This window comes from Melampsora larici-populina (assembly GCF_000204055.1).
Source record: "Melampsora larici-populina 98AG31 unplaced genomic scaffold MELLAscaffold_2, whole genome shotgun sequence".
Classification (NCBI taxonomy): Eukaryota; Fungi; Basidiomycota; class Pucciniomycetes; order Pucciniales; family Melampsoraceae; genus Melampsora; species Melampsora laricis-populina.
The window spans coordinates 3,751,744-3,776,359 of NW_006768766.1; the positions used below are offsets into that span (position 1 = coordinate 3,751,744).

The following is a 24,616-nucleotide window of genomic DNA, read 5'->3' on the forward strand; positions in this document are numbered from 1 at the left end:
ATTACACAAACACCCAACCCTGAAGCTATGGATATCTCATCAGCACACTTCAACATCTTGTCCAAAGAATATAACTATTGGGTGACAGAACCACTCTGCTGAAAGTGTGAGAGACATTGGCATTCAACCTATTGGTGTCTTAAGTTTTGTGAATTTGTGATGGTGGAAGGAGGAAAATTACTGAAATTGAGGCAAAGTGCTGCATTACAGAAGCAATCAGGAGGAAATTCAGGTGCATCAATATCAGTAGCAGATCAGTCAAAGGATAGTGGTGCTCAGGAGTGACAGATGTGCCACAACTGGTCCGGAGTAAGAGGAATTCAGTGAAATTATCATCCACTGTTCAGAGATTTGATAGTACTCATCTTGTAATAGTGCTTTGACACCTTTTTACACAGACTCTTGATTCAGCTCTCATTGTGCTTCTAACACAGAGTTCCTATGATGTACTTCTGTTACATTTGTTTCCTGGAACCACAGCATCTCAATTCTACTGAAGTGTGCTTGACTGACTCAAAGTTGCTTTGAGTATCTCTAGATGGACACGGATTGCCACACTTGTTGAAACTTTTCAGCAGAAGGCAAACACATGCAAGCTTCAGGCCAGCAATCTGTTCGCGGGCTAAAGCCCTCCAACTCAGAGTCTCAGGGATGTGATAAAGGATGATCAGTCTCCCTTCAAGAAGAAGAAAAACCCACATGTGGTATTAGTAAGTACATACATGCTGATGTGGGCTATTACACTTACTCACAATTTAAACAAATCTATCCACTGCCACTTTTTGAATAAAGCCATAGTATTGCTAGTTCTCCAATTCCAGAAACCAGTCCCTCCCCCAAGCATTATTTTCCCAAGCAGAAAAAATAATTACCAGTACAGATAACAAAACCCTCCTCACTATGTCCAAAAGGCAAAAACACCAATCTATTCAATCATTATCTTATTTGACTTTCTCACTGAATATCTCATGTATGCAATAATGATGATGTTTGGTCCAAAGTGCAAAGTTGCTTTTTTGTGCATTCCCCTGCTAAGTGAACAGTTAGAGATCAAGGAGGCTATCATACCAGGATAACCAGAGTTGTCTAGTTGATAACAAGAGTGACACAATGATGTTCGGAACTTTGAGTCCAGAATGTGAGCTGACCCTAGCTACCCTCGGTCAGAAACTTAGATCTTACCCCGGGGACCGTGTCATAAACTCAAATTTCACCCCAAATCCAAAGTGGTTTTGGACAGAGTTCATGTTTCTGACCCGGCTGAGCCGCCACTAAATAAGTTATCACCGAGTCCCTTCCCATGGCAGGCGTCCTCCAAGCGCGCGGTTCGTGGGGCTTGTGTCAAGCTAGGCTTAGCCAAGGTTCATGTTCGGGGTTGTAGTGTAGTAGAGGAATTATGAGGCGTTCAAGCGAGTGAGAGAATGTAAGAGAGAGAAGCGAGCCTGGGCTACGATCATGTCTCACAATCATTACGATTAATATTATTGTGTTTGTTTATACATGGAACTAAGGATTTTAATCAAGGTATGGCTTCAAATTTTGACTCTTGCTCGCGATTTGATCACAGATGAAAATTACAAGATTGCAGAGCCGATGCCAACTTTCATTCATGACAAAAGCCCGCGGTGAATAAGACATGAAAATTTCTTCCCGAATCACTTTTAGTCTGATCTGTGATGGTCAATTGTTCATGCAAACCACATGGCTACCGTGGGGGTGGGTCCCTTTTGGATATTCATCGACCCATAAATATTAATCTGTACTCACTTCTCGATCAATACTAATAAGTAGCCTTCATCTCTTGTTCAAGTATGTTCTCGACTTAGACTACATAGGTTCAAAGTCTCCATGGCCGCTTGTATATTATGACGTAGAATTGCGCCTTCTACAGGATCTTTCTTTGATCCTTCCTAGCGGAATATGTCAAGTTATGCAGTACCTAACTTTTAACGTGCCCATTTCTTTTGCCCGATGCATGAATCGCTTGAAGAGTCTCAAACCTTCATGTTGATGTACATAGGCTCATGATTCTAGGCGATCCATGTCTTTCTCAACTTTTTGATTTTCCTTGCAATTTTTTTGTACAGAACCTTTTACCGATGCAATGGCTTTGATGTAAAAGCACCTACGCATGATATGTCGATTAATGTTTAAACAAAATCAAATTTTTTACGAACATCAAATTTCATTGATGCTCAGCAGAAACAAGAAGGCCATTAAACGATTTTGATGATATGTGATTATCCCATCAGGTCCGAAATCCTCAAAACTCAAAGCCACTAAAAGGCTTGATGCATCTCATGTCATATGTATATGCACTGGAATTCTTAATAGTCTTGAGATATGCGTTCATTTTGTGAATGTAGATTCAAGGCTAAGTTCTGAACAGGCTTGACTCTGCTTGACTTTGAGGCTGTCTGCATGCTTTTTTTTCCGTGTGTGCTGTGCGCTGTTTCGCTGTGAGTGAACCTCAAGCTAACAATCACTCAGAGAGTTGATTTTCCGTGGGAATTTGATGATAGTGCATATGGTCTTTGACCGGATTTTTTAGGTGAAGTGCAGGCATTTTTCAAGATATCATTTCGAGACTCAAGAATCGATTTTGTATGCTGAAAAGACCTCAGACTCAGAGCTGAATCTCTTCAGCTATCAGCCAAATTAAGTCTGCTCTCAGAAGTACTGCGACTTGTCATCAAGCGCCAAGGTAAAGATGTGAGATATAAAAAAGATCCAATGCCAATTCAAGTAAAAATAAATCCTGAAGCTGTGTGGTATTCACAAATCGCTCACACTGGCTCTCGATAGTTTTTTATAGAAACGAGGAACTTCAAAAATCGCTAGGATTGAGAAACTTGAGCTTTGGCATTCGTTGATTTGCTGCAGTCAGAATGTTTTTTCAAGTCTTCGGGACCAAATTGGCTCATCAAGAAGATTGAGTTTATTTACACATGGACATGGAGACTATTCTCCGTGTTTCTTTCTTCTTGGTTAGCTTCTATGACCAATCAACTCTTCTCCTTGTTCAGATTTATTTTGTAAACCATTTCAACTCACTCATTCCTGGTCAAGATTAAATCTTTACCTTGAGATTTTTTTGCATTAAAACTCGTCGATCGATTTCTTATCCCAAACTGTCATCAGACTAGATTTTCGTCTTCAACTCTTTAGCTATTTCTGAGTTGATTTATGTAGCTTTTTATTTCTGAATATCCTTTCTTTTTGTTTACCTGACACTCTGCGGAGATTCGTATTGCCTACTTCAAAAATCTCAAAAGGGATTCGAATCCCATCATACTGATACACAGCTTTTACAAATATAACTTCTTCGTATCGGCTTTCTGATTTTACTGGGCTTCATTCTTTTTCATATCTTATCTTGGTGATCGGAGTCGTTAGTTCTATCACACAGCCCTTCAGCCCTCTCTTGAGAGACTCCAAAAGTTCTTGGTGCTCACTCGATCAGTCTTCCTTGGCGAACTTCACAATCTCGGACTTGGTGTTTGCTCAACGGCACGTTTGGGTTACCCCCGCTTCTGCGTCCCCACTCGACATATACTCGCTTCACATTTGCTCAGTGAGTTCGTCTTTGGACTCTCATCAGAGTCCCGACTTTCCGCCTCATCCATTAATCCACTTTACTCCCCCTCTTCTCTTTAGACTAATCAACATATTCGCTCAGCTCATTATCATCGGATCTGCGAATTATTAGCTCGGTCTCAAATTTTCATCACTCACTCCTACCTAAACCCACGACTCTTTTGGTGTCATTTCTTTCTTAGAATTGACTACATTCTTCGTTCAGCTTGAGAATTGTATGATCATATCGCCATCCGAATCTTCTCTGCCTGTCTGACAGCGTCAAGGATTTAACCTGTACCCTCATCACACCCACCTTCACGTACATCTTGAGTCTCTGTTCATCTTTTCACCTTATCATCATGATCTTGGATTCATGCATATAAGATAGTACCTAATCCCGTCCCTCTCCTCAAAGTCATACAAACATATTTTATCATTCTTGTTTGTCTTTTAAACCATAGTTTTCACCATCTCATACGATCACCTCCTATCTATACCCTTTCAGCATCATGATTGATGAACAATCCACGTCAGGAAATCTTCCCAATTCTCTCGCCTCAAGTTACTCTCGATCTGTACCAGATTTTATGGGCCGTAAGCGCAGTCATAAATCATTTTCTCAACTCACCTTAGAAAGCAACAATCGACGCTGTGGTCTGGTGTTCTTTGATCAAGATCTTGACAACCACAAATTCCATTCATCAAACAGTATGGACAAAAAATCAAGCAAGTCCAATTGGATACGGGGTCAATACTCAGTGCGTATCCTTTTCATGATCAATTTCATTGTGCTTTTTCTTCCTTGAAATTGAGGATAATTTTAGCTACGAGATCAAATCTGACCCAATGCACATCTGACATCTCAGGATTGCTGGTGGGTATCGAATTTCAAGGAAGAAGATCTTCAGGAGAAGAAATGTCCCGCGTCACCCTCACTAGGTCATGGTTCCGCCTCCACAACATCAGATGATTTCTTCTCTTATAGGGAGTCAAATGACGACTCTCACTCTTCTAGTGGCCTTGGAACCCCTTCTTCTACTCAAAGTACGGCTTGTGGTTCATTTGCCAGTAGGAAAACTATCTCACTTCGAACACCCTGCAACAAAATGATTACATATTATGATAAACCTCTTCCTCCGCCTAAATGCCCTCTTCCACCTATTCCTCATTCTGATCACCCTTGTCAACCCTCGCCCGTCATTCAACATACATCCGAGAAACCTAAAGTTCAAATGAACATCACACCTAGTACTACTAACTCTACCTTACCAAAATATCTACGTCGGCCAATATCCTTTATCACACCTAAGCCTCGGGAAAGTAGTCCTATACGTTCCGCTCCGATTGTGACCTCTCCCTTGTCTTCGCGCATAAATCCACGTCCATGCATTACTCCAGACTTGAAGCGTTTGGGCAATTCTAGTACTTACTCGTTCATCTTACCTAAATCTGACATACTCAAGTCATCGGGAAAACGATGGAAGATCAATAAATCGACTTCCTCACGCTTTCGTTCCTCACCTCCCCCACCAACCACCAAGGCGAGACGTTCAAGTTTGGGAAGTTTGACCGATGACCCTTTTAGGGCTGATCCGTTGGTAATCTACAAGTATCGACCAACATTTACTCCGATAAATTCTTCGGTTTCCGATCAAGACGAATCATGTTCACCTCGTCCTGATAGAAATCTGATTGAAAGCTCAGAAAGATCTACATCACCTTCGACTAATCCATCTTCTATTTGTGAATTAACTGATTCAGTATCTTGTTATCATACAGCTGAAACTGAGATTTCTGAATCAACTATTCAAACAATTGAAGAATCTGAAATCATAAAAGAAAAAGATAATTTATCTAATTTTCCAGAAACTTTTGTTTTCGCTCCATTAAGTAGACTTGATGGCTTTTTCAATAGTCATCCTAGAAGAAGATCAGGAATCCCATCAAAAGCTTTTACATTACAAATCTCACCTGGACCAAGTAAAACAACCTTTAAACCTGGTGATCAATTCAAACTTGGTATTATACTTGGAAATCAACAATTTGATGAAATCCGAGTTAATTTAATTGGAACTTCTACTTCTACTCGTGGTAATCGAGTTTTACATGAATTTCTTAAGATGGAAGAAAAACTAATTGAAGATAAAGAAGAAATACAATTAATGATTCCTTTACAAAGATCTTGCCTTTGTGGTGAATGTGAGAAGGAAAAAGGAGTTTTACCAGATAGTTTAGTTAATGAAAACGTTAGTCTTTTTTGATCCTTTTACTCTCTTCTCAAATCAAATTTCCGTTTAACTAATCATGAAAAACGCTTTGGTGATTCTTTGAAATAGGTTTTTGTTTCTTATCATTTAAATGTTAGAGGAATTAAAAAAGCTCGTTGGTCTAGAGATGAAAAGGTTCAAGTTAGCTTAATGGTCAAATCGAATCACCTTTTCTCCTAGATAAGGAAAATAAATCAAGAAAAAACCCAAAAAGGATACGGAACAAGTCTTGTTATTTTTTTTTTTGATTTTACTTTAATGAACTAATTCAAATTAATGATTTGAATACGAATTTCCTACTTATTCTTTTTCGATAATTTTCTTACTCTTTGAATAATAATATTGTTGTTTGATGGCTTATTTGATCTTCTTCTTGTCAGGATCGGTTTTTTAATGACCTGAATCTTTTGATCTTAATTAAATTGTAGTTGTTTCTCCCCAAATCTCTGAAAGTTGTATAAGAATTCATCATGATTGATATAATATACCATATGAAAAAGAAAACAAGAATGACTGTGTAAAGTAAGAGTTAATGACATCAAATGAACCGGTGTGTTGAGGTTATGTTTCTCAACAAGCAACTGGACATATACAGACATATCTTTAACCCTTTCTACCACACTTCTTGGGCTACTTTGAGGATGTAATGATCAGCTGCCGGTCCCATATCATCATCCTTACACAACCTCTGCTGCAACACCAAGTTTTGGACAACAGATAGCTCAATTTGACTAATCACCACAATGACAAACACGGCTGAAACTTTCTCGAGTTCACACTGAATTGAATCAGCTCAGAGTCAGATGATAAGAGCGCAAACAACAAGATTCTGTTTGCATCCTGCTCAAGGAGAAGGCAAAATTTGCAACATGAAACGGTAACTAATCTTTCGGAGTAATACAACTTTGAATGAAATTTTGCAAATACTGCAACAAAATACTTAACAAATATTTTCCATCTTGATCCGCTTCCTTTAAAAAAATGAAGACTATATAGATTGAAACAAAACTCATAATTTGGAATCGGGTTTTGCTTGACTGTTAGCTACCAATTGTTCCACCACAGGTGTCTCTGCCTCTGCCTCTTTCTCAACTCGCTCTGTTAGACATTCACCCAGTGTACTGACTTCCGAGGTATTTTTTTTCGGGGGATCAGGTTGTAGGATCGGTAATGAGGCCGAAGAGGGGTTTCGGTCCTTTGAACTATCATCCTGACTGAGTTGGTGCATCGTCTCAACGATGGTTGTAGTGCTTGCAGTCAAATTGGCTTGATCGGATTGCTTAGGATCCTCAACAGATGTTTCATTAGTTCCCAATTCATTAGTATCTTCCTCTTCATCCAACTCGCATAATGCATCCAATTCCTCCTGATGACCAAAAAGGAAGTAAGGTTTATCAATAATAATTCAAGGTTTTCTGTCTATCAAATCAAGAAACAGATACCAAGTCTTACCATCCATCCCAGAAGTCCACAAAGTTGTTTGACTCCTTCATCTGTTGGACCAAGAAATAAAATATCTCTTCCATCCTCTTGATCGAAATCGAAAAATTGATCTCCAACTCTTTCAAGATTGATTAATAATCTTATACAATCTGATGAAACTTGGGTAACAAGTGATGCAAAGGGTTGAACTTGTAATGATGTTCCAAGTACGATCAATAGATCAGCTTCTGGCAGATCTGAAAGGTGTGAAAAAAACCTCTGTGGAAGACTTTCTCCAAAGAATCTGGATGAGTTCAACCCATCCAGTAATAAGGTAGTGTGAAAAGAAGGTTTCTTTTTCAGCTTGAATGATTCAGTACCAAAGGCTTCACGACAAAAAGACAAAGACTCACACGATATCAGGCTTGACCACTTTTATACAGCATTCATCGAGTATCAAGCATCAAGCATCATCCCAAAAACATAGTAAAATCAGTCATTCTTTTTTTGGAGATCAATTCAATGTTTTTTTTCTGAAGAAAAAAAATGAAACAAGAAAAGTTAAATCACACTCAACAAGCTTCCGATTTTTCTTTACAAGATTTCATTTTACACCAAATCGGTTCACCAATCGAAAGTAAAGGTTTCATTTCTTCTAAACTCATTTTATGACGACAATTTAAACAATGTGCTTCTGCAAATGAACCTAAATGGAAACCCCATCCCCCCAAGAAAAAAGATCACTTTTAGTATAATTATCTCGAAAAAAAGTGGTGAGTTATAAAGAAGAAGATAAAACCTACCATGTGCTTCTACAATTAATTCTTCAGAAACTCCTGCTAATCTTTCAAGCGTATCTACATTTTGAGTTAACACTCTTTTCAAAATCCCTTTAATTTCTAATAATTTCATAAACCTATGTGTAATCGTTGGTTTGAATTTTCCTGGACATAATTCTTTGGCTAATGTATAAAATGCTTCTGGTTCATCTATAAAATCTGTTTTTTTGTTTTGTTTCGTTTGAAGTATGAGGTATTAAGTCCTTGTTTTCTTTTGTTCTTTGAAAAAATCGTACTTGGATTATTTTACTTACAATCCATGTCAAAGATCGCTTCTGGATAAGGTAAATTATACTTCTCTAACTATGTTTTTCATGTGAATCATTAAAATAATCAGTAATCCATCATTTTCTTCTAAAACACCAATTTCAATCATACCAACATTCGCATATAATCCAGTTTCAGGAGATCTAAAATCAGGTATCCCAGCTGCTGTAGAGATACCTGCTCCAGCCTAAGAAAAGAGGTCGTATATCACTATCAGCAATCAATAAAGTAGCTCACGAACAATGTTAAAGGTTCTTACCATGATTACTACTTTTTTAATTTTTCCATTTTGAATCAAGCTCGAAATTCTTGATAATCCTTGTGATGGACCAGGAGTTGGGAAATCGGATGATGACATCTTGAGAAAGATAATGAATAGGTAAGATTAGAGAACCTTTTAGTTAAAGCTTTGTTGAACGTTCAAAGGCAATGTCTGATGTCACAGATGTTTGAAATTTTTAATCAACCATCTTGACCAGCCTGTCACAATCTGTGACATACAGTCAGATTCACGCTACAAAAGTTGTCGAGTCACGGCTCTTTGGCCATTGCTTTTCTCTGGGCTTCCTTGCGTCAAATATTCTGGTGTAAAGACATCGTTATACGGAATGCTCCTGTCTCACTTGATCTCACCACTACTAACCTTTGCTCAATCACGAAGAAAAGCTACAAACAAGATGAGATAAATTGAATTACTACACTTCTAAAAGTTATTAAACTTCAACCTCCTCTAATAAAAAAACAATTCAAGGATAACTACTACTGAAGTACCTTCAGAAATAAAATAAAATAAAATAAAGTATGGTTCGAGGATATAAAAACGTGACATGATTCAAACTGTCTGATAACTCTCACACCAAACAAAAACCTGTGAAAATGAGCAAAGTGCTTGATATGCCATATGTCTCATTTATCCTTATTAGTACGTCGTTGTTGCTTTTGATGATATCCCATACGTTTGGCATACTCAGCCTCTTCTAATGCCGTCAATTGATCAGTACCAGTCCAATTGGCTGAAGATGTACGATGTCTAAACCTCGATGCTCGACCTCGGAAGATTTCTACGAAAACAAAACATCTTTATTAATCACACGAATCAAAGAGAGATCAAGCAAGAAAGAACTACTAACCTTCCATGGGTGGCGCAGGAATAGTAGTACCAAAGATATCATTGGGGTTCATCTTACGCTGATTGGCAAGTGCATCTTTGATCACCATAGTTTGAGCCCAATCGGGTAAAGCCGCTTCTTTACGTTGGTGTTCTTCCTCATCATCATCTGAATACTCCGAATCGATATCTGGCAATTCAACGTATTCTTCTGATTTCTTCTTTCCCTTGGGATCAGTAGGGTTGATCTTAGGAGTAGCACTCGGAGCGTTAGGTTTCAATGCTGCCGGGGGAGCTACAGCGGAAAGCTTCGATTTCGATGACCCAGCCACTGAGGGTTTTGGTAATTTACTTTGACGAGCCGGTTGAAAGGCCTTGCTCGAGCTCGAAGCTGGAGTGGGATGTGTGATTTTAATGGGTTCAATCATCGTTTTCACACCGACTGAGGCAGCTGCCACGCGATACTTGTTCAACGATTTGACCGAGCCGGGTGCAGCAGGTGCGGCTGGGGCCACACGTGATGGTTGGAAAGATGAACTGGAAGAGGTCTTCAAAGCACTCCCTGGGGCCACACGAGCTGGGGAGATGGGTTCAGGCTTTTGGGGCTTAGCCTTCTTGGGGTCCATGACTCGGCTGGTGTCAGCTTCCACTTTACGCTTTTTGGCAAGATCGCCGGCGGATGAAACGTCCCGATGGTGTCCCTGATTTCATTACATCGACATCAATAAATGTATTGACAAGTGAGAAAAAGAAAATAAGAAATCCGACTTACAGGTGTAGCAGCTGGAGCAGGCTTTGCTTTGACGGTTTGACGAGCCTTGGAAGACTCTTCACGTTCCTTCTTCTTCCTATCGGCTTCGGCAGCCCGAGCTTTTCGGTCTGCTTCTTCCTTCTCACGTTCTTCGGCCTGCTTCTTTTCCAAGAGAGCAAGTCGCCTTTGCTCTCTCTCTTCCTTGATTGCATTTTTACGCTCCTTGTCATCCAGCTCCTAATACATTCAATTGAAACATGAAGTGATTAGAAAGTTTAACAAAGCGCGATATTCGTCAAATATGTACTGCGCACCTTTTTAGCAGCTACAGCTGCAAGCTGTAGGCTTTTCAATTCAGGCTTTTTGGTGCTTGTCCAGGACGTAGCAAGTGCTGCACCGGCTTTGAAGACACTCATTATACCACTAGTGGGCGGTGTCCTGGCTTCCGTGCCCTCATCAAGTGGAGGGGTAACATTACCTGCGTTAGACGCATGTCTTGATGACTGAGAAGAGTAAGTTCATATATGAGTCATTTGTTCCTCAACCAAAGCAAGGGCCGATAGATGGGCTGCTATTTGTAAATTTTCACTTACCTGGCTAGGCGCAGAAGCGTACGCGTCTTGGAAGTTGGAAGCCGATGGGCTCAACTCCGAGCAGTCAGACAATGAATCTTCGTTTTCAACTTGTTCGTCTCGATCTCGCGAAGCCCCAGTTGCTTCGACCCCGTCAGACTCATTCCCATCATCTTGCCGTTCGCTTTGACTTTCGTCGACTTCATCTTCATCATCTTCATTTGCATCGACTTCAACATCAGGTAAATTCAAAGTTGGATGCGATGGGCGATTACTCTTACCATTTAGATCGATCAAGTCTTTCTCGTAGTGCTCGGATACCGCACTTCCTCCATCTTGACTTTCTTTCTCCATAGCACCTTGAGCATCGTCTTTGGGAATCTCTGGTTGAGTAACAATCCGTCGAGCTTCTTTGTCAACTCGAAGCACGGGAGGGGTGGCGGTGGGTGTGGTGGATCGTAGAAGAGCTGTAGACTTGATGTTGAGAGGTGCGGTATCGACGGGTGACTTACTTTTGGTTTCGTGCGTTAGTGTAACCGAAGGAGCAGGAGAAGTATTCCTCGCGACACTGCTGACATTCACAGCTGGCTCGTCTGGCTTCTTTTTCGATTCATAAGCAGCCACCAAATCACCCACCGAAGTCTTCTTAACGGGTAACTGCGAATCTGTACTATCAGCGTACAGACCCACAGGAGGATTAGAAGCCTTATTGTGAAGTGAGTGCGTAGTCTCAGAAGAAGCTCCGCGATCGATCAAAGGAACGCCTGCGTATGTTGTGAACGACGGAAGTGAGGCTGGTGAGACTGTACGATGTTGACTGGAAATCTGACTGGCAGGGGGGCGCGAGGATTGAGATTTGTTCAGGTTGTTCAGATCAGCTGCATTCCATGGCGGCATAGGAGCCCAGGGAGGCATTGTCGAAGTCGAGTGGGACGTCTGAGAAGATTGTGCGATAAGAGGCTTCCCATGAACAACAGAAGCAGATGTTGCAGATGTTGCAAGTGATGCACGTTGCACCATGTGCAAGGGTTCTACCATCGGTAAGACTTGTTGTGTACGCTCATGCATAGCACTCTCTCTTTGAATCTTGGACAGTCGATTTTTCAAGTCATCCACTCCCTTTTTGCCCTTGTCGGCAGTAGATGGTACATAGCGATGCGGTACAGGCACGTAAGGTCTGGCAATCTTGGCTTCTTGCGTCTCAGATGTGTAAGGGAACCCTGCATCAGTAGAGGTTCTTTTGGAAGATCTTCGTTGATTTGCTAGCATTCTTTGAGAGTCGGATATGGTATTTGCTTGAGATCCAATGTCTTGAGCTCTCGCAAGATTAGTTGCGTGCGAAGTGAAAGATGGTCTAGGATCTGGTTTATTCGTGGCTACAGGTGAGCCACCAACCCCCTGGAATCTACTGACCTCGCTCTTTTCAATTCCTAGTCCGAGAGCTCCATACGCTAGTCCGGGAGTTTTGTGCGGTTTGTTGAGCCATCCGGAGTTGGTGGGTTTACTAGACCATTGGCTTTGAGGGCTATGAATCAGGGCCGCTCGAGTATTGCCAGGGGTGAATAAACTTTGAGTAGTTGGGCCAGGTGTGCGAGTATTATTGTCGAATGCCTGAGATTGTATCGCGCGAGTATTGCGAAGACGAGATGGGTCGTCATTCAAAGGAATTTCGGCGGTGATATTTTGGTCGGGTAATGAAAATTGCAGTCGCTCTGATTGCACGTCATTTGTCTCAGCTAGTGGTTCCTCGTCTGCCTCGGGTGTGGAAACATGCTCGGCCAATGCGGTGGTGGTTTTCGAAGATCTCGAGACAGCTGGTTTTGACGTCTTAAGGGCCTGGGACGTTGGGATAGCTTGTGGGCGCTCCGGAGAAGTGATCTTTTGATTTCGGCACTCTGGTGCGTCCGGAATGGTATGCACAGCTTTGGCGTCGGATGTCGGCGCGTGACTGTCTTCGTGAAGGTCTTTGTGTTCAATCGGAAGGGAATGAGAGTTATCCCGTTCACGTTGTCTCTGAGGATGCGATTCGCACGAAGATAGTGCTGGGGCTCGGGAACTTTCCGGTAGGTCTGACCGATACTTAGCAACATTATCACGATTCGGAGAAGAATGCACTGCGTTTGTTTCATGAACCACTTCTTGATCAACAGAGGCTTCAACGGCCGTGTCATGGATATCCTCGGATGGGGTGACGCGATCGCGATGATGAGCTAAATCTTCCTGAGCGAGAATGGTGTCATCTTGAGACTTGGGAAGAGTGTCATGAAGCGACGCAACAGCTGCCTGAAGAGGTGCCGTGTCCTCACGAACAGAATCCTCAAAAGCAGCGTCGGGTTCAACGTGGAGGTCAGGTACTGATTTGAGTGATTTAGAAAGCTTTGCGGCAGGTTGAAGGGCAATCGAGTCGGATGTGACCTGCGGTGATCGATCAGAAGAGCCTCGCGAAGTGGGTTGAGAAGGGTTTGTGGGTTTGGGCAGGGATATCTTTGCTTTTTGAGCCGTGGTATGGATATTCGGGTTTGGTTGTTCTTCTTTCCGGGTCTTTTTGGCTGATCCACGCGGAATATGACGTTCCGTTGCAGCTGGGTCTTCCTCTTCTTCGCCTTCTTGGATAGCAGACAATTCGTGGCCTTCTAAGGCTTCTTCCTCCAGTTCAGTATCTTCACCGGAGTGATCGTGGGTCTCTTCATCACAGTCTCCATCTACTGTAGGATGTTGAAGCGAAGTAGTTGTATAAACAACGACCTTCCGTGCAGAGGGCTCGTCATCTTTGGCGACGCGATCAACTGAGGTGCTTCCCGGCACGGATTGCGAGGTGACAAAAGGCTGAGTCAAAGTGACTGAAGACGGTGGGTTTGCCAAAGTGGATTTCTTGAAAGGTGAAGAATAAGATTTGGACAGCGCAGCTACCTCTTCTTGATTCAGGATGCCGTGATGGGATGCACCGGATGCAGTATAGGTTTGCGACATTTGGGTGGAAGAGGATAGTCCCAATCCTTTCAGCAAGGTCGGTGCAATGATTGGCTGGAAGACACGGCTAGTCTGATCGCGTGATGTTGACCCTGAATTGGAAGCGGATGGTTCTTGTCTGGAATTGTGGAGATGTGAAACGTTTTGGACTTCTCCCAACACTGACGGTGTGACTTCTTTATTGTGTGAAGTTGCAAAACGATCCGAGGCTGCCGAATGTAGGTCGTAGTGAGCTTTACTAGGTACTAACGAACCAGCAGGATTCTCTTTCTCGTCATGTCGCTTGGATGAACCGAAAGCTGGAATGAAATTGATCCCAGTTTGTGATTTCTCAATCTTGCTGGGTGGAAGACTCTTCATAGAAACCGTGGCTCGATCGCTCGTGCCTGACTGTTCGAAGCGAAGAGGCTCAGGTTGGGTGATTTTCTTCTTGGAGGAAGCTTGAATGCGTTTGCGTGATGGCGTTTTAATTATGTCTGCCATCGCGGCCCTAGAAAAAAAAGAAATCATGTCAACCACACCGAACATGATCATGAAACTGAACAATAGAGTTCTAACCTAGTTCCGCGCTTCTTCTGTTTGATATTGGCAAAGGTGTCTTGAACACCAAGGAGGTGATCTTCCAACCATTTGTGTTGATCATCGTAAAATGTGTCAACTTGATTCTTGATTTCGCTGGCATAGTATGAGAATCTCAATCGAATGTCTTCTGGTAGAGGATTAGGCTTGTTACTCGTAGATACTGTTTTGAAAGAAACCGTTGAATCGAGAGCGGAAAGAGGTCGATTGGAGATAGGATCCATATTTGAAGATGATCAAACAGTTGAATAGTGGTACCTTGATGGATTCTCTGTGGCGACTGGTAAGTCGATGATGATGATGATGATGATGATGATGATAAGATGAGATTAAGAAAAAGGAAAAAAGAAAGAGTTGAAAGAGAATTCAAAGGGAAGAGTAGGTAGGATTTGAGATTTGATGAGTTGTTGTTGACCGAATGAACTGTGAAGCCGAGTTGAGAGGAATCGAGGAATCGAGTGTGAACTTTGAAGAAGAAAGTCTGAGTCGATTCATACACTTTAGTAGCATACTTAAGCTCATGTATAGTCTTCTATCGCGTCATACTAAGCTACACACTTCATCTTGCCCCGCGTTCAACTCCCATTCATCATTTTCATCAGACATCCTGTCAAACCGTGACTGCGACAAAAATATGAGTTACAACTTTAAAAGTAAACAAAAGACTACCAGATGGATTTCCAGTCTACATATTCAGCCAGTTTTTGAGCCACCAATCTGAAGAGATACTGCGTACCCAGCACTGTTGTCAAATAGATCTTGACATTTGACATCACCTCTGAACACTAATGCTAAAGGCAAACATATAAAAGATGATCAAGGATATGTTTGAATTCTGGATTGGTAGATATCATTGGTACTCCAAAAGGTGAAGAAGACTGAAATTGTTGCATCTGTCTCAGAATGGATGGAAAAGGGATTTTGCATCAGAGCCAAGTAATGAGTATCCTGAAGGGAGTTGAAAGACCACTTCTCATTGTTCTCTACCTTCTTCACCATTTTATCCAACTGAACCCATAAGCCAAACTAAAAGGGAATCATAGCAATAGATTTCCTCCATTCATTGCTTGAAGTCACTTTAGCTTCCTGGATCAAACACTACAGACACTGTGCATCTTAAGTCTAGTAAACTCTGGTTATACTTATAGGGAGTAAATGAATGTGTGAGGGCTTTTGGTGAATAAAAAATGCCAACATTGTCCCATTGTCTAATTTCCAAGACCTAGGTGTCCACTTTTGGTTGGCACTTACATAGGTTTGCTTTTCTTTGGTTCAGGTCTCCTTACTATTTAATATTAGTCGAGTCTTATTGCTTAAGTGTCTTTATACTGAGCCATGAGGGTGATCATCATGGTTTTAGACAAGCTACATATATTTACATGTATGTGTAGTGGCTAGTGACTAAACTGTGAAATGTCAGACTGGACAAAACAAAATAAAAATAAAACTAAAAATAAAAATGCATAATGAAATTGATGATCACCAACACTTCCATACCAGTTTTTTAGGTCAAATCATGTCCTTTCTGGTCAATAATTGATACTGTATCACTTCTTTGGCTTCAAATCTATTAAGTTCGCCATCAAGATCTACAATAAATGAGTGAATGTGACTGAAAGAAGCAGAAGAGTCAGTGTTTTCATTTGCAAGCATCAAGCAGTCCTCTATACAGATTGACCATTGACAAAGCCAAGGCCTACCAAAGTATGATTCTAGCCTTGGATTTTGATTCACGCTTGGGCTCTCTAACCGGGCAAGTCTTCCTTGTCTTGCTTTGATATCTTTGTCTAACATTGACTGGGGACATCATCCTTTAAGAGGTAAAGGAAATATTGGAAATTATTCAAAATGTGTGTCCTCTGAAAATGATTCAACAGTTTTTTGCTAAATTAATGCAAAAATCATTGAGCTTTGGTCAGGGAACCTCACATACTCCTTCATAGTTGTTACACACCCCTATCAATCATTGATCTGATTGCTCATAGGGAAGATATGAGAGCACACATCAGTCTTGATCCAAATGTCCTGCTATACAAGGCGTGTTGAACTGCGGCTCTGAACTCTGCAACCAATGGCGACTCCAATCAATCATTTTTTTTCCCTTTTTCCTTATATTTTTTTATCAAATATTGACTTATTGCAGCAATTTCTGTCCTCACCAATGGAGAAGGTTGCAAAGCACTAGTAATTGTATTGTTTGATTTTTGTTTATCAAAAATTCCATTCTATGATATAAATCTACTGTGTTGTAAAAATCATGATGATTTGCAAGCATTCAAATTCACTTGGCAATATCAATTGCTGATAGCTTTTGATGTGAGGATTCCAAATATGTAGTTGGATCTTAACTTGGATCACTTCTGTGTCTCTGATAAGCTTTTTGGCCAGAATATCTGATTTCATGTTTTTAGACACTAGCCACTATACTACATATATTCACATGTGTGTTTGTTAATCTGTGGTCCTGTACTAGGACTATGAATTGGCCCTGGAGCTTCAGGGCGGGTGTAGAACTTATAAACCAACAAGGTTTATACAGAGCGTGGAGGAGATAATCCACCAATGAATGACTAGTAGAAGATGTCTAAGGACTTCCCTCCTTAAGGCACCAGAGAAAAGCAACTTTAAAGGACCAAAAAGCACACGGATTTTAACTCAAAAAGCACGATTGTATTTCTCTCAACACTGCTATAGTGTTATTTCAATATGATAACTAAGAAAATAAAGCAATATCTTTTTGATACTATCCCCAATAAGTCTTTTTGACTAAAACACCAATGCAAATTTCTCTTCATAGCTATAATAAAGGGTGTATTTAAGTGACTAGGTATTGCTAAAATAAGTTTATGATGATAAACAAAATGATAACTGTGTAGATGATAAAGAAAAAAAGGGAACAACAATCCCAAAATCATCCTAGAGTATACATATAAATGTATTACAGCTCTTGCAATGGTCAACAGCCTCAAAAACCAACCAATTCCAACCAAAAACCCCTAAAAACCATATGATGACACAATGTAATGATCTTGTTACTAATATATGATGTGATTTTCACAGCCAAAAGTGATTGTTGACATAGTTGAATGATGTACAGCACTTCTTATGATGAATACAAGTGATTTTTTCCTTGTAAACTCGCTGAAAACCTATTTTTGAAGTTACAGGTTTTTCCAAATGATGTCCAATTTTTGATTACTAAAGTGCATCTTGTATAGCTCGTGATACTGATCAATAATCAGTGTTGTATCAGGTACTTCTCTAATGAGTAATGGATCAGTTATTGAGTTGTGAAGTTAAGGTTCTTGTATGTAAATGTTGTTACATGTATGCATGTAAGTGTAAAATTCAAAATCTGCACTGGTTTCTTATTTCTCTAATGGATCACACTATTTGGCGACCGGTTTGGAATTTGATGCCCGGTTTTCAAAATTTCAAAAACTTTTGTCGCCCGGTCTGAATTCAAATCAAACCGGGCAAACCGCTTTTTTCAACTTTCACATCCCAATTTTGGTTGGCTCTGGATAGATCAGATGTTACTCTCACATAACTTGTCTCAAGTTCATTTCGGGTTTGACCTGTTTTTGTTGGATTCCTAGAACAAACGGCAAGAACGAACATCTCAATGGTATCTTAGAAAACGTGTTGTTCAAAGCTAACACCTCAAAAGACCCATCTCGTTGGCCCGGATTTCTATCAGAGGCTCTATTTTCTTGTCGAATCAACAAGAGCACGGTGACCAGATGGTCACCATTTGAACAACTATACAGTGTAAGTCCCCAATTGCTGGACAATCCAGCCAAATTGAGACCTATCTCACTTCCTGAATTGAGTTCTGATGAATCCAAGCGTTTGGAGAAGCTCCGAGCAAGCAGACAGTCGGCTGCGGATGCCTCAGTTCAGCGTGCAAATCCAAATAAGCGGAACTTCGACGCACAGTTTGAAACGGACAATAAAGGGATTATCAGTAGTAATACCAATGAAGGAGATGGTAACAAACACCTAGAGAAGGAATGTTGGTCAGCTCAGAGGCAAGAAAGTAAGAGAGGAGCAACACGAGTGAACAGGATAATGGAGCTTACCATCTTTGGACTACATAGTCATGTGCACGGTTGTGGTTCTTGAAACGTTTGCCCTATTCAATGTGTCGAGTTCGAGAGTGAGGCGGTGAGGTTGTCCAAATTGGGTGAGTGGTGTCATGCCATCAACAGGTGCCAGCGCCAGGCCCAGCATTGAGCGATATTGTTGAAGGTTGAAGGAATCGTGCAAGCATAGCCCGGTTTCATGAAATTGATGTCTGGCTAGGTGTTGGGTGAGCCCAAAATTCAATTCTTGTGCCCGGTTTGTCAAATTGCTGCGGCTGCGGCCAAATTTGGCCCATGAAACCGGGCATGGAGGATTCCAAACCGGTTGCCAAATAGTGTGATCCTTCAGTAATACCTTCCTTTACACACCTCTGTTACTAATGACTTAAATTTTGTAAATTATGTAATCGCCTCTTCTGTGTTGAATGAGCCATCTACCATACAATTCTGACATCATTTGACATATGTAATAAGCTGAAAACCTCCATTTTTGACGAAATTCACACCTTTTCACCCCTTTGCACAGCTTTTGCTCCCATTCTCTTGCTCCTGGAATATTACATCATCAGAATAGGTTTAGTGCTTGATGTGATTTGGGCAGAAACTCCTGATGAAGTTTTTAGCCTGAATCAGGGCAAGAGGCCCTAATTGCAAATGTAACTGAAACTATGCTGAATAGAAAGGTACATGTACAGACTCAAAGGCATCAAAAAGGTCTGCTATGGGGTGGCCTAAAAAGTAATACAATGAGAGGGAAAGGTGGGCGGGTCCAAAAATTGTATGTGAGATCAAAGACTAAGATTGGGATAGAAGATCTCAAAAAGATAGGAGACTACTTTTTAGGAGGAACTTATTAAACATATTTGAGAAAATATGAAGTGGGAAGAACAGAGATTAAGAGAGCTCCACTTTATATGGGAACTCACAAAGTTAAAGAGCATCCTCAAAAAGGTAATGAGGAAAACTGAGCTTTGGAGTTAGTCAAGAGCACAGCAGTGCTAATCATTTGCAACACAAATGCTTCCAGATCGTTTGTCAGAGCTGTGACACATGACTCACACCTATTCTCTTCTCTAGAAGTGCACTGCTAGTCTAAATCTATAAACTTAAAAATCCCGGAAAATCCTCTTGGCAACCTATATTAGGGGGTTTCAAGTCGAAACTTTTACAGTATTTTACAGTTCGGCAAGTTGTCCGAAACTGTAAAATATTACGTAAAATTTAAAAATTCGGGACACCTTAAAAGGTGTCCCGAATTCGTAAATCTGTATAATTGCGTAAAAGTACAGCAATCCGGACAAGTTGCTGTACTTTTACGCTCCTTTTTACTGTTGACCGATTTAAAAAGATAGTCAAGATCACCTCGATCCTCTTGATCACATCTTTTGGTTCTTTAGTTTATTAGATCTTCAGCACATCAAACTATCCCTCTGTTTATTTTGTTCCCTTTCAAATCTTTACTTAGTCTTACTTTCCTCGTCCTTGCTTTCAATCTTCACAATCGCAACCACCAATCTCTTCCCGATTCCTCTTTCAAGTTCTTTTTTCTCTTCTCGATTATTCTTTCAACTCAAATCATCCAGCTCAAAAATTCAAATACTGGGCAAACCACTTCTTTTAAATTTCACTTTGTAGACTCTCAATCCACCCAACAGCAGCGCAAGTTTGATCATTCACCTCTATCCTATCGCAAAAGTGAATCGATCAAGTGTTCACTTCAAAGCTGAACCAATCAGGCATCTGTGAGTGTATTTTTGATGATCATCGACTGCATCCACTCTTGGTTTGTTAGTTTCAAAGGTCAAGGATCTCAATTCGGTTAGAAATGAGAACCTTGTTAAACTTGAGGATCCCACTTCGGTTAGAAAAGGGAACCTCATCAACTTTGAAATGAGAACCTATTATTACTAACCAATCACATGTTCAACACTTGTCTCCAGTTCATCTTGTGCTTGGCTGCAGGAAAACCGGCATCAAGGATTTCAAACCGGTTGCCAAATAGCACAATCCATTCAAATATCCACTGTTACCTCACTTTCAATCTCCATAATCCAATCAAACTCGTCTCAATTTTCCTTTCAACTCCGATCATCAGTTCTTTACCTCAAATTCACCCATTGTTCCTTTCAAGCTTCAACTAAGGTGAGTCAAGAAGATTTCAATCAATTGAAGGATACAATTGATTTACTGACCATATTTGATGCTTTGGTTTCACTCATCAGCCATCCAGGATTGATTTAGGGTGTGAGATCGGTAGATAAAGGTCAAAACCCAGCAAACAATTAGAAGGTTTGCTTTTTCTTTTCATTTGTGGATGTGACTGGTGATGAGATTTCTGACACTGTTGATTGTTGTTAGAATGGTCCGCAGGACAAAGAAACAGGTTCAGGAAGATATTGCACTGTTAAAACTGGCTCCTAATGCGACTCCAACACCAGCTGAGATTCGAAGGTCAAAAGAAATGCGCAGTCTGATCGAATCAGGATCAAAAGTTCCAGCACCGTCACAAGCTCCAGTTCCAGTACCCGCTAAGAAACCTGCATCAAAACAACAAGCGATGATACTTCCTAGTCTTCCTCAACCCTCCAATTTTAAAAAACCATCAAAATTAGCTGAACCGGTCAAAAACGAGATGAACGTTGATAAAGAGAAAGCTCATAACAGTCCTCGCTTCACCAACAAGGATCGCGAACGTTTGATTGAGGAGATCAGTAAGACCAAAGTCAACAACGCTCTTTTTGGATCTGGAAGCAAGCCATCTCTTGGACTCAGTCGAAATGGAGCATGGACTACCGTGGCCAGTATGATCAACGTTTTTCATAATGATAACAATTGCAAGTCAACCAAAAACTCCACCGATCGAATGGAATTGACAGGTGATGAGTTGTTGAAGCGGTGGAGACAATACAAGGAGAATTACATCAAGGCAAGGAATCTGTCAAAGTCAACCGGAGAAGGTCTTGACGATAGTGATTCTGCCAAAGAAATCACCAGTATTCGAGCCAAGCAGGAATCTATCTGTCCTTGCTTTGAACTTATGGACAACCTCTACGGACACAAAGCAAATATCGCCCCACATTCTCTTATAGATAGCATGGATCATCACGAAACAGGATTATTTGAAGACGATTTAGATTCAACCGACTCCAATACACACTCCAGCAATCATAGTGAAGATCCTCAGGACAATGTAATTGATCCTCTTCTTGCCGCACTTGCAAATGATGACCCAGCCGACTACTATATCTTCCCTGCTCAATCTGACGACAACCAAATTGAGGTCAACCACAATTCAGATGAAGACATGGCAACTACGAGTGATCTTGCTTGGTTGGACAATCAAGATGACAAATTCGGTCTGAATGAAGATAAAAAGAACACTGAACGCTTGCCTTCATTTCCTTTGCTACCATCTCCACTCCATTCGCCTAAGTTGGTTGCACCAATTGAACCCGCTGAGACGTCTTCGAATAACCAACAAAAACGTAAAAAATCAGTTTCCGATCGACCTGCCAAACCATTGTCATCAGTTGATACTAATCAAAAGCGTCACAGAGGACCAGCAAACTCACTGATGGACGACCGTGATGAGAAGAAGTATGCTTTTTTAGATTCAAAATTCCAAGTCAAGAATGAGGTTGACATGAAGAAACTGGAGGCCGAGAATGTTCGAGCAGGAGAAGCTTTGACCTGGGACAAATTCAAATTTGAGCGTGAAGACCAGAACTTGGCACGTCGTGAGGAGAAAAGCACTGCAATTGAAGAAAAACAAAGTCAAATTGAAGAGAGACAAGTCGACTTAGAAGCCCAGAAGAACAAACATTCACTTGCCTGGTCTCGAGAGAAGTTTACCCTAGAGACGGATCAATCACATGCATTAGAAGAGTCACGAGCTCGTTCAGAAGTGTTGAAGGCTCGTATGGAAGTGATGGAGAGGTGTCAAAAGGATGGTATGTCTCTGGATCAAATATCGGACTATCTGAAGATGATGTTTAATGAATGAGTGTTTTTCATTAACCTGTGCTCATTGTAATCAATGAAAATGTGAAGTGTTTATTATTGAAATTGTCAAGAAAAATGTGAACTGTATGTTTTGTAATCAATTATTATCAAAATTGTCAAGTATCTATCAAAAAATGTGAACTGTTTGTTTTGTAATCAATGAAAGTGTGATGAATCAAATCATTTGCACATTCAAGTTTGCTCCCTAGCACAAAAATAGGATCATTTGATTCTTTGCACAAAAGTTTAAGTAAAGTAAGAAAACAAAGAATAAAAGTTTCAAGTAAAGTAAGAAAACAAAGAATATTTCTTTCATAGCATTTGATCTTTTACACCAAAATTGCAAATGGAGTAAAAAAGAGATATTTTTTCTACATGTCTTCTTCTTCCTCATGAAAAGCCACAGCAAAGTCTCGCACTAGCTCTCTGCGTAGATGACTCAGTTCATTCTCTCCAATCCCATCATTCAGCTCCAAAATCAAGTTATCTACCCCTTGATATGTGTCATTTGCGTACTCATCAGCATACTCCTCCTCCCATTGATCTCCCAGCGCAGCAAGCAAGTTGTGTAGTATGAAACAAACATGAATCCATCGAAGGATTGACCTCATGTGTTTTGGCTTGTCGAGTCGCAGGCGTAAACATTGAAGTGATGCCCAACGGCACTTCGATACCCCAATGGTATGTTTGTTGCGTATCCGAGCTTGGGCGATGAGTTTGTTGAATACCTTGTTTTGCTCAAGTCTGGCTGCTATTCCCTTGTAAGTAGCAACAAGTGTGTTGCTGATCTTGTAAGCGGAGTCGCCTAATAGATATTCACCTAATGATGAAAGAAAATTTAATGTCAGTACGATGTGGTTAGATCATGATAGGTAAGCAGAAAAATTGAGCCACCTTCTGAAAACCAACGTTCTGGATTTTTACACAAAGTCATCTTTGAAAAAGCTTTGTTGTCGTGAACAGATCCCGGCCATCCAGTGTAGAAGGCGGTGATTCAACGATCACAGTCACAGACAACTTGACAGTTGATAGAATAACGTTTTTTTCGATCGAAAAAGGTCTCGCCATCAAGACCCAGCCGTTGGTAAAGAGGTATGTTGGTTCCATCGACAAAACCTACACATCCAGGAAAGCCCTCGAGTGCCATCACCACTGAGATCTCCTCTCGTCTGTCAGGTCCAGGCCACTGTACATAGTCCTTACTAGTGTATATGATGGCATGAATCACACGCCGTGTGCATTTGATGATGGCTCCCATTGAAGCTTTATAATCTCTTCCCATCCTACGCACTGCACAACCGTTTCCATTGCTGCCAAGGCGTTCGAGGGCAAGAGCCAGTTGAATGATGACGGGAGGCTGGGGGTTGTTGGTGATGGAAATGAAGATAGGATGAGCTTGAATTCTTTTGAGAACACCGTAAAACCCAGCATGAGAGGTTCGCATGCACTGTCGAAACTCGACTTCTCGATCTCGGAGGAGGTCCTTCAGACTGAAGTCCATCTCATATGGCATCTTCCATCGTGCATCGTGGTACCGTAATTGTTTGAGGATTTCTAACAGGTCTCAAGCCTCACCAGCCTCGTTGAACAAGATATCAATAAGGCCACCACTGTCTGGATTGTCTTCAAATAGTATGTCGCCGATCGAAGGAAAGATCTTTTCGTCCAAGACCTGCTCCGCTAAGAAATCATCTTCTTCCTCGATATCAATCATGGTGCAAAAGTATTCAACCTCAGCCAAGGTCTTCTTCCTTTGAGACGTACGGACCATTTTGGTGGGTGAAGAGGTTAAATATTGAAAAGTTGAGGATGAGTTTGGGATTTGGTTTGATTTGGTCAAGAGGAAATAAAAGTGAAATTCTCCCGCGCTGTCCGGAATGCATAAAACGGACAAGTTTCCTCAATTTGGGCTCATATATTTTACAGCATTTTGTATGAGACCAGACACGTTTTTAAAAATCCGCTGTTGTAAAAAACTTGTCCGTTTTTTTATGATTTTCACAAAAAAAATTCGACTTGAAACCCCCTATTACTAATACCATCATTACATATGTAAATTACCTGTAAAACCCTTGTTTACTAACTTCAAAAGAGTGTCATTTCCGTAATAACTTCCATTCCTCCTTATCAACCATCAAGATTGAATTTTTGTACTGACTAACATAATGCTTTTCC

General features: G+C 40.9%; 3 protein-coding genes across 3 annotated transcripts; 1 reads left to right on the top strand and 2 right to left on the bottom strand.

Annotated features, from left to right (window-relative positions):
- Positions 1-4,088: 4,088 nt before the first annotated feature.
- Positions 4,089-6,026, top strand: MELLADRAFT_102108 (uncharacterized protein; the record flags this gene model as incomplete). Its single annotated transcript, XM_007404454.1, has 3 exons — positions 4,089-4,337; positions 4,446-5,825; positions 5,916-6,026. The coding sequence occupies 3 exons, from the start codon at positions 4,089-4,091 to the stop codon at positions 6,024-6,026; spliced, it is 1,740 nt and encodes a 579-aa protein (XP_007404516.1).
- Positions 6,027-7,301: 1,275 nt separating this feature from the next.
- Positions 7,302-8,699, bottom strand: MELLADRAFT_27327 (uncharacterized protein; the record flags this gene model as incomplete). Its single annotated transcript, XM_007404476.1, has 7 exons — positions 7,302-7,572; positions 7,682-7,700; positions 7,867-7,974; positions 8,072-8,266; positions 8,362-8,410; positions 8,490-8,561; positions 8,634-8,699. Coding segments are annotated over 7 exons (780 nt in total), but the record flags the coding sequence as incomplete, so codon positions are not given.
- Positions 8,700-9,499: 800 nt separating this feature from the next.
- Positions 9,500-14,578, bottom strand: MELLADRAFT_59364 (uncharacterized protein; the record flags this gene model as incomplete). The annotated part of the gene is made up of 6 exons (XM_007404475.1): positions 9,500-10,183; positions 10,255-10,470; positions 10,548-10,736; positions 10,827-10,930; positions 11,087-14,265; positions 14,334-14,578. The coding sequence occupies 6 exons, from the start codon at positions 14,576-14,578 to the stop codon at positions 9,500-9,502; spliced, it is 4,617 nt and encodes a 1,538-aa protein (XP_007404537.1).
- Positions 14,579-24,616: the final 10,038 nt, after the last annotated feature.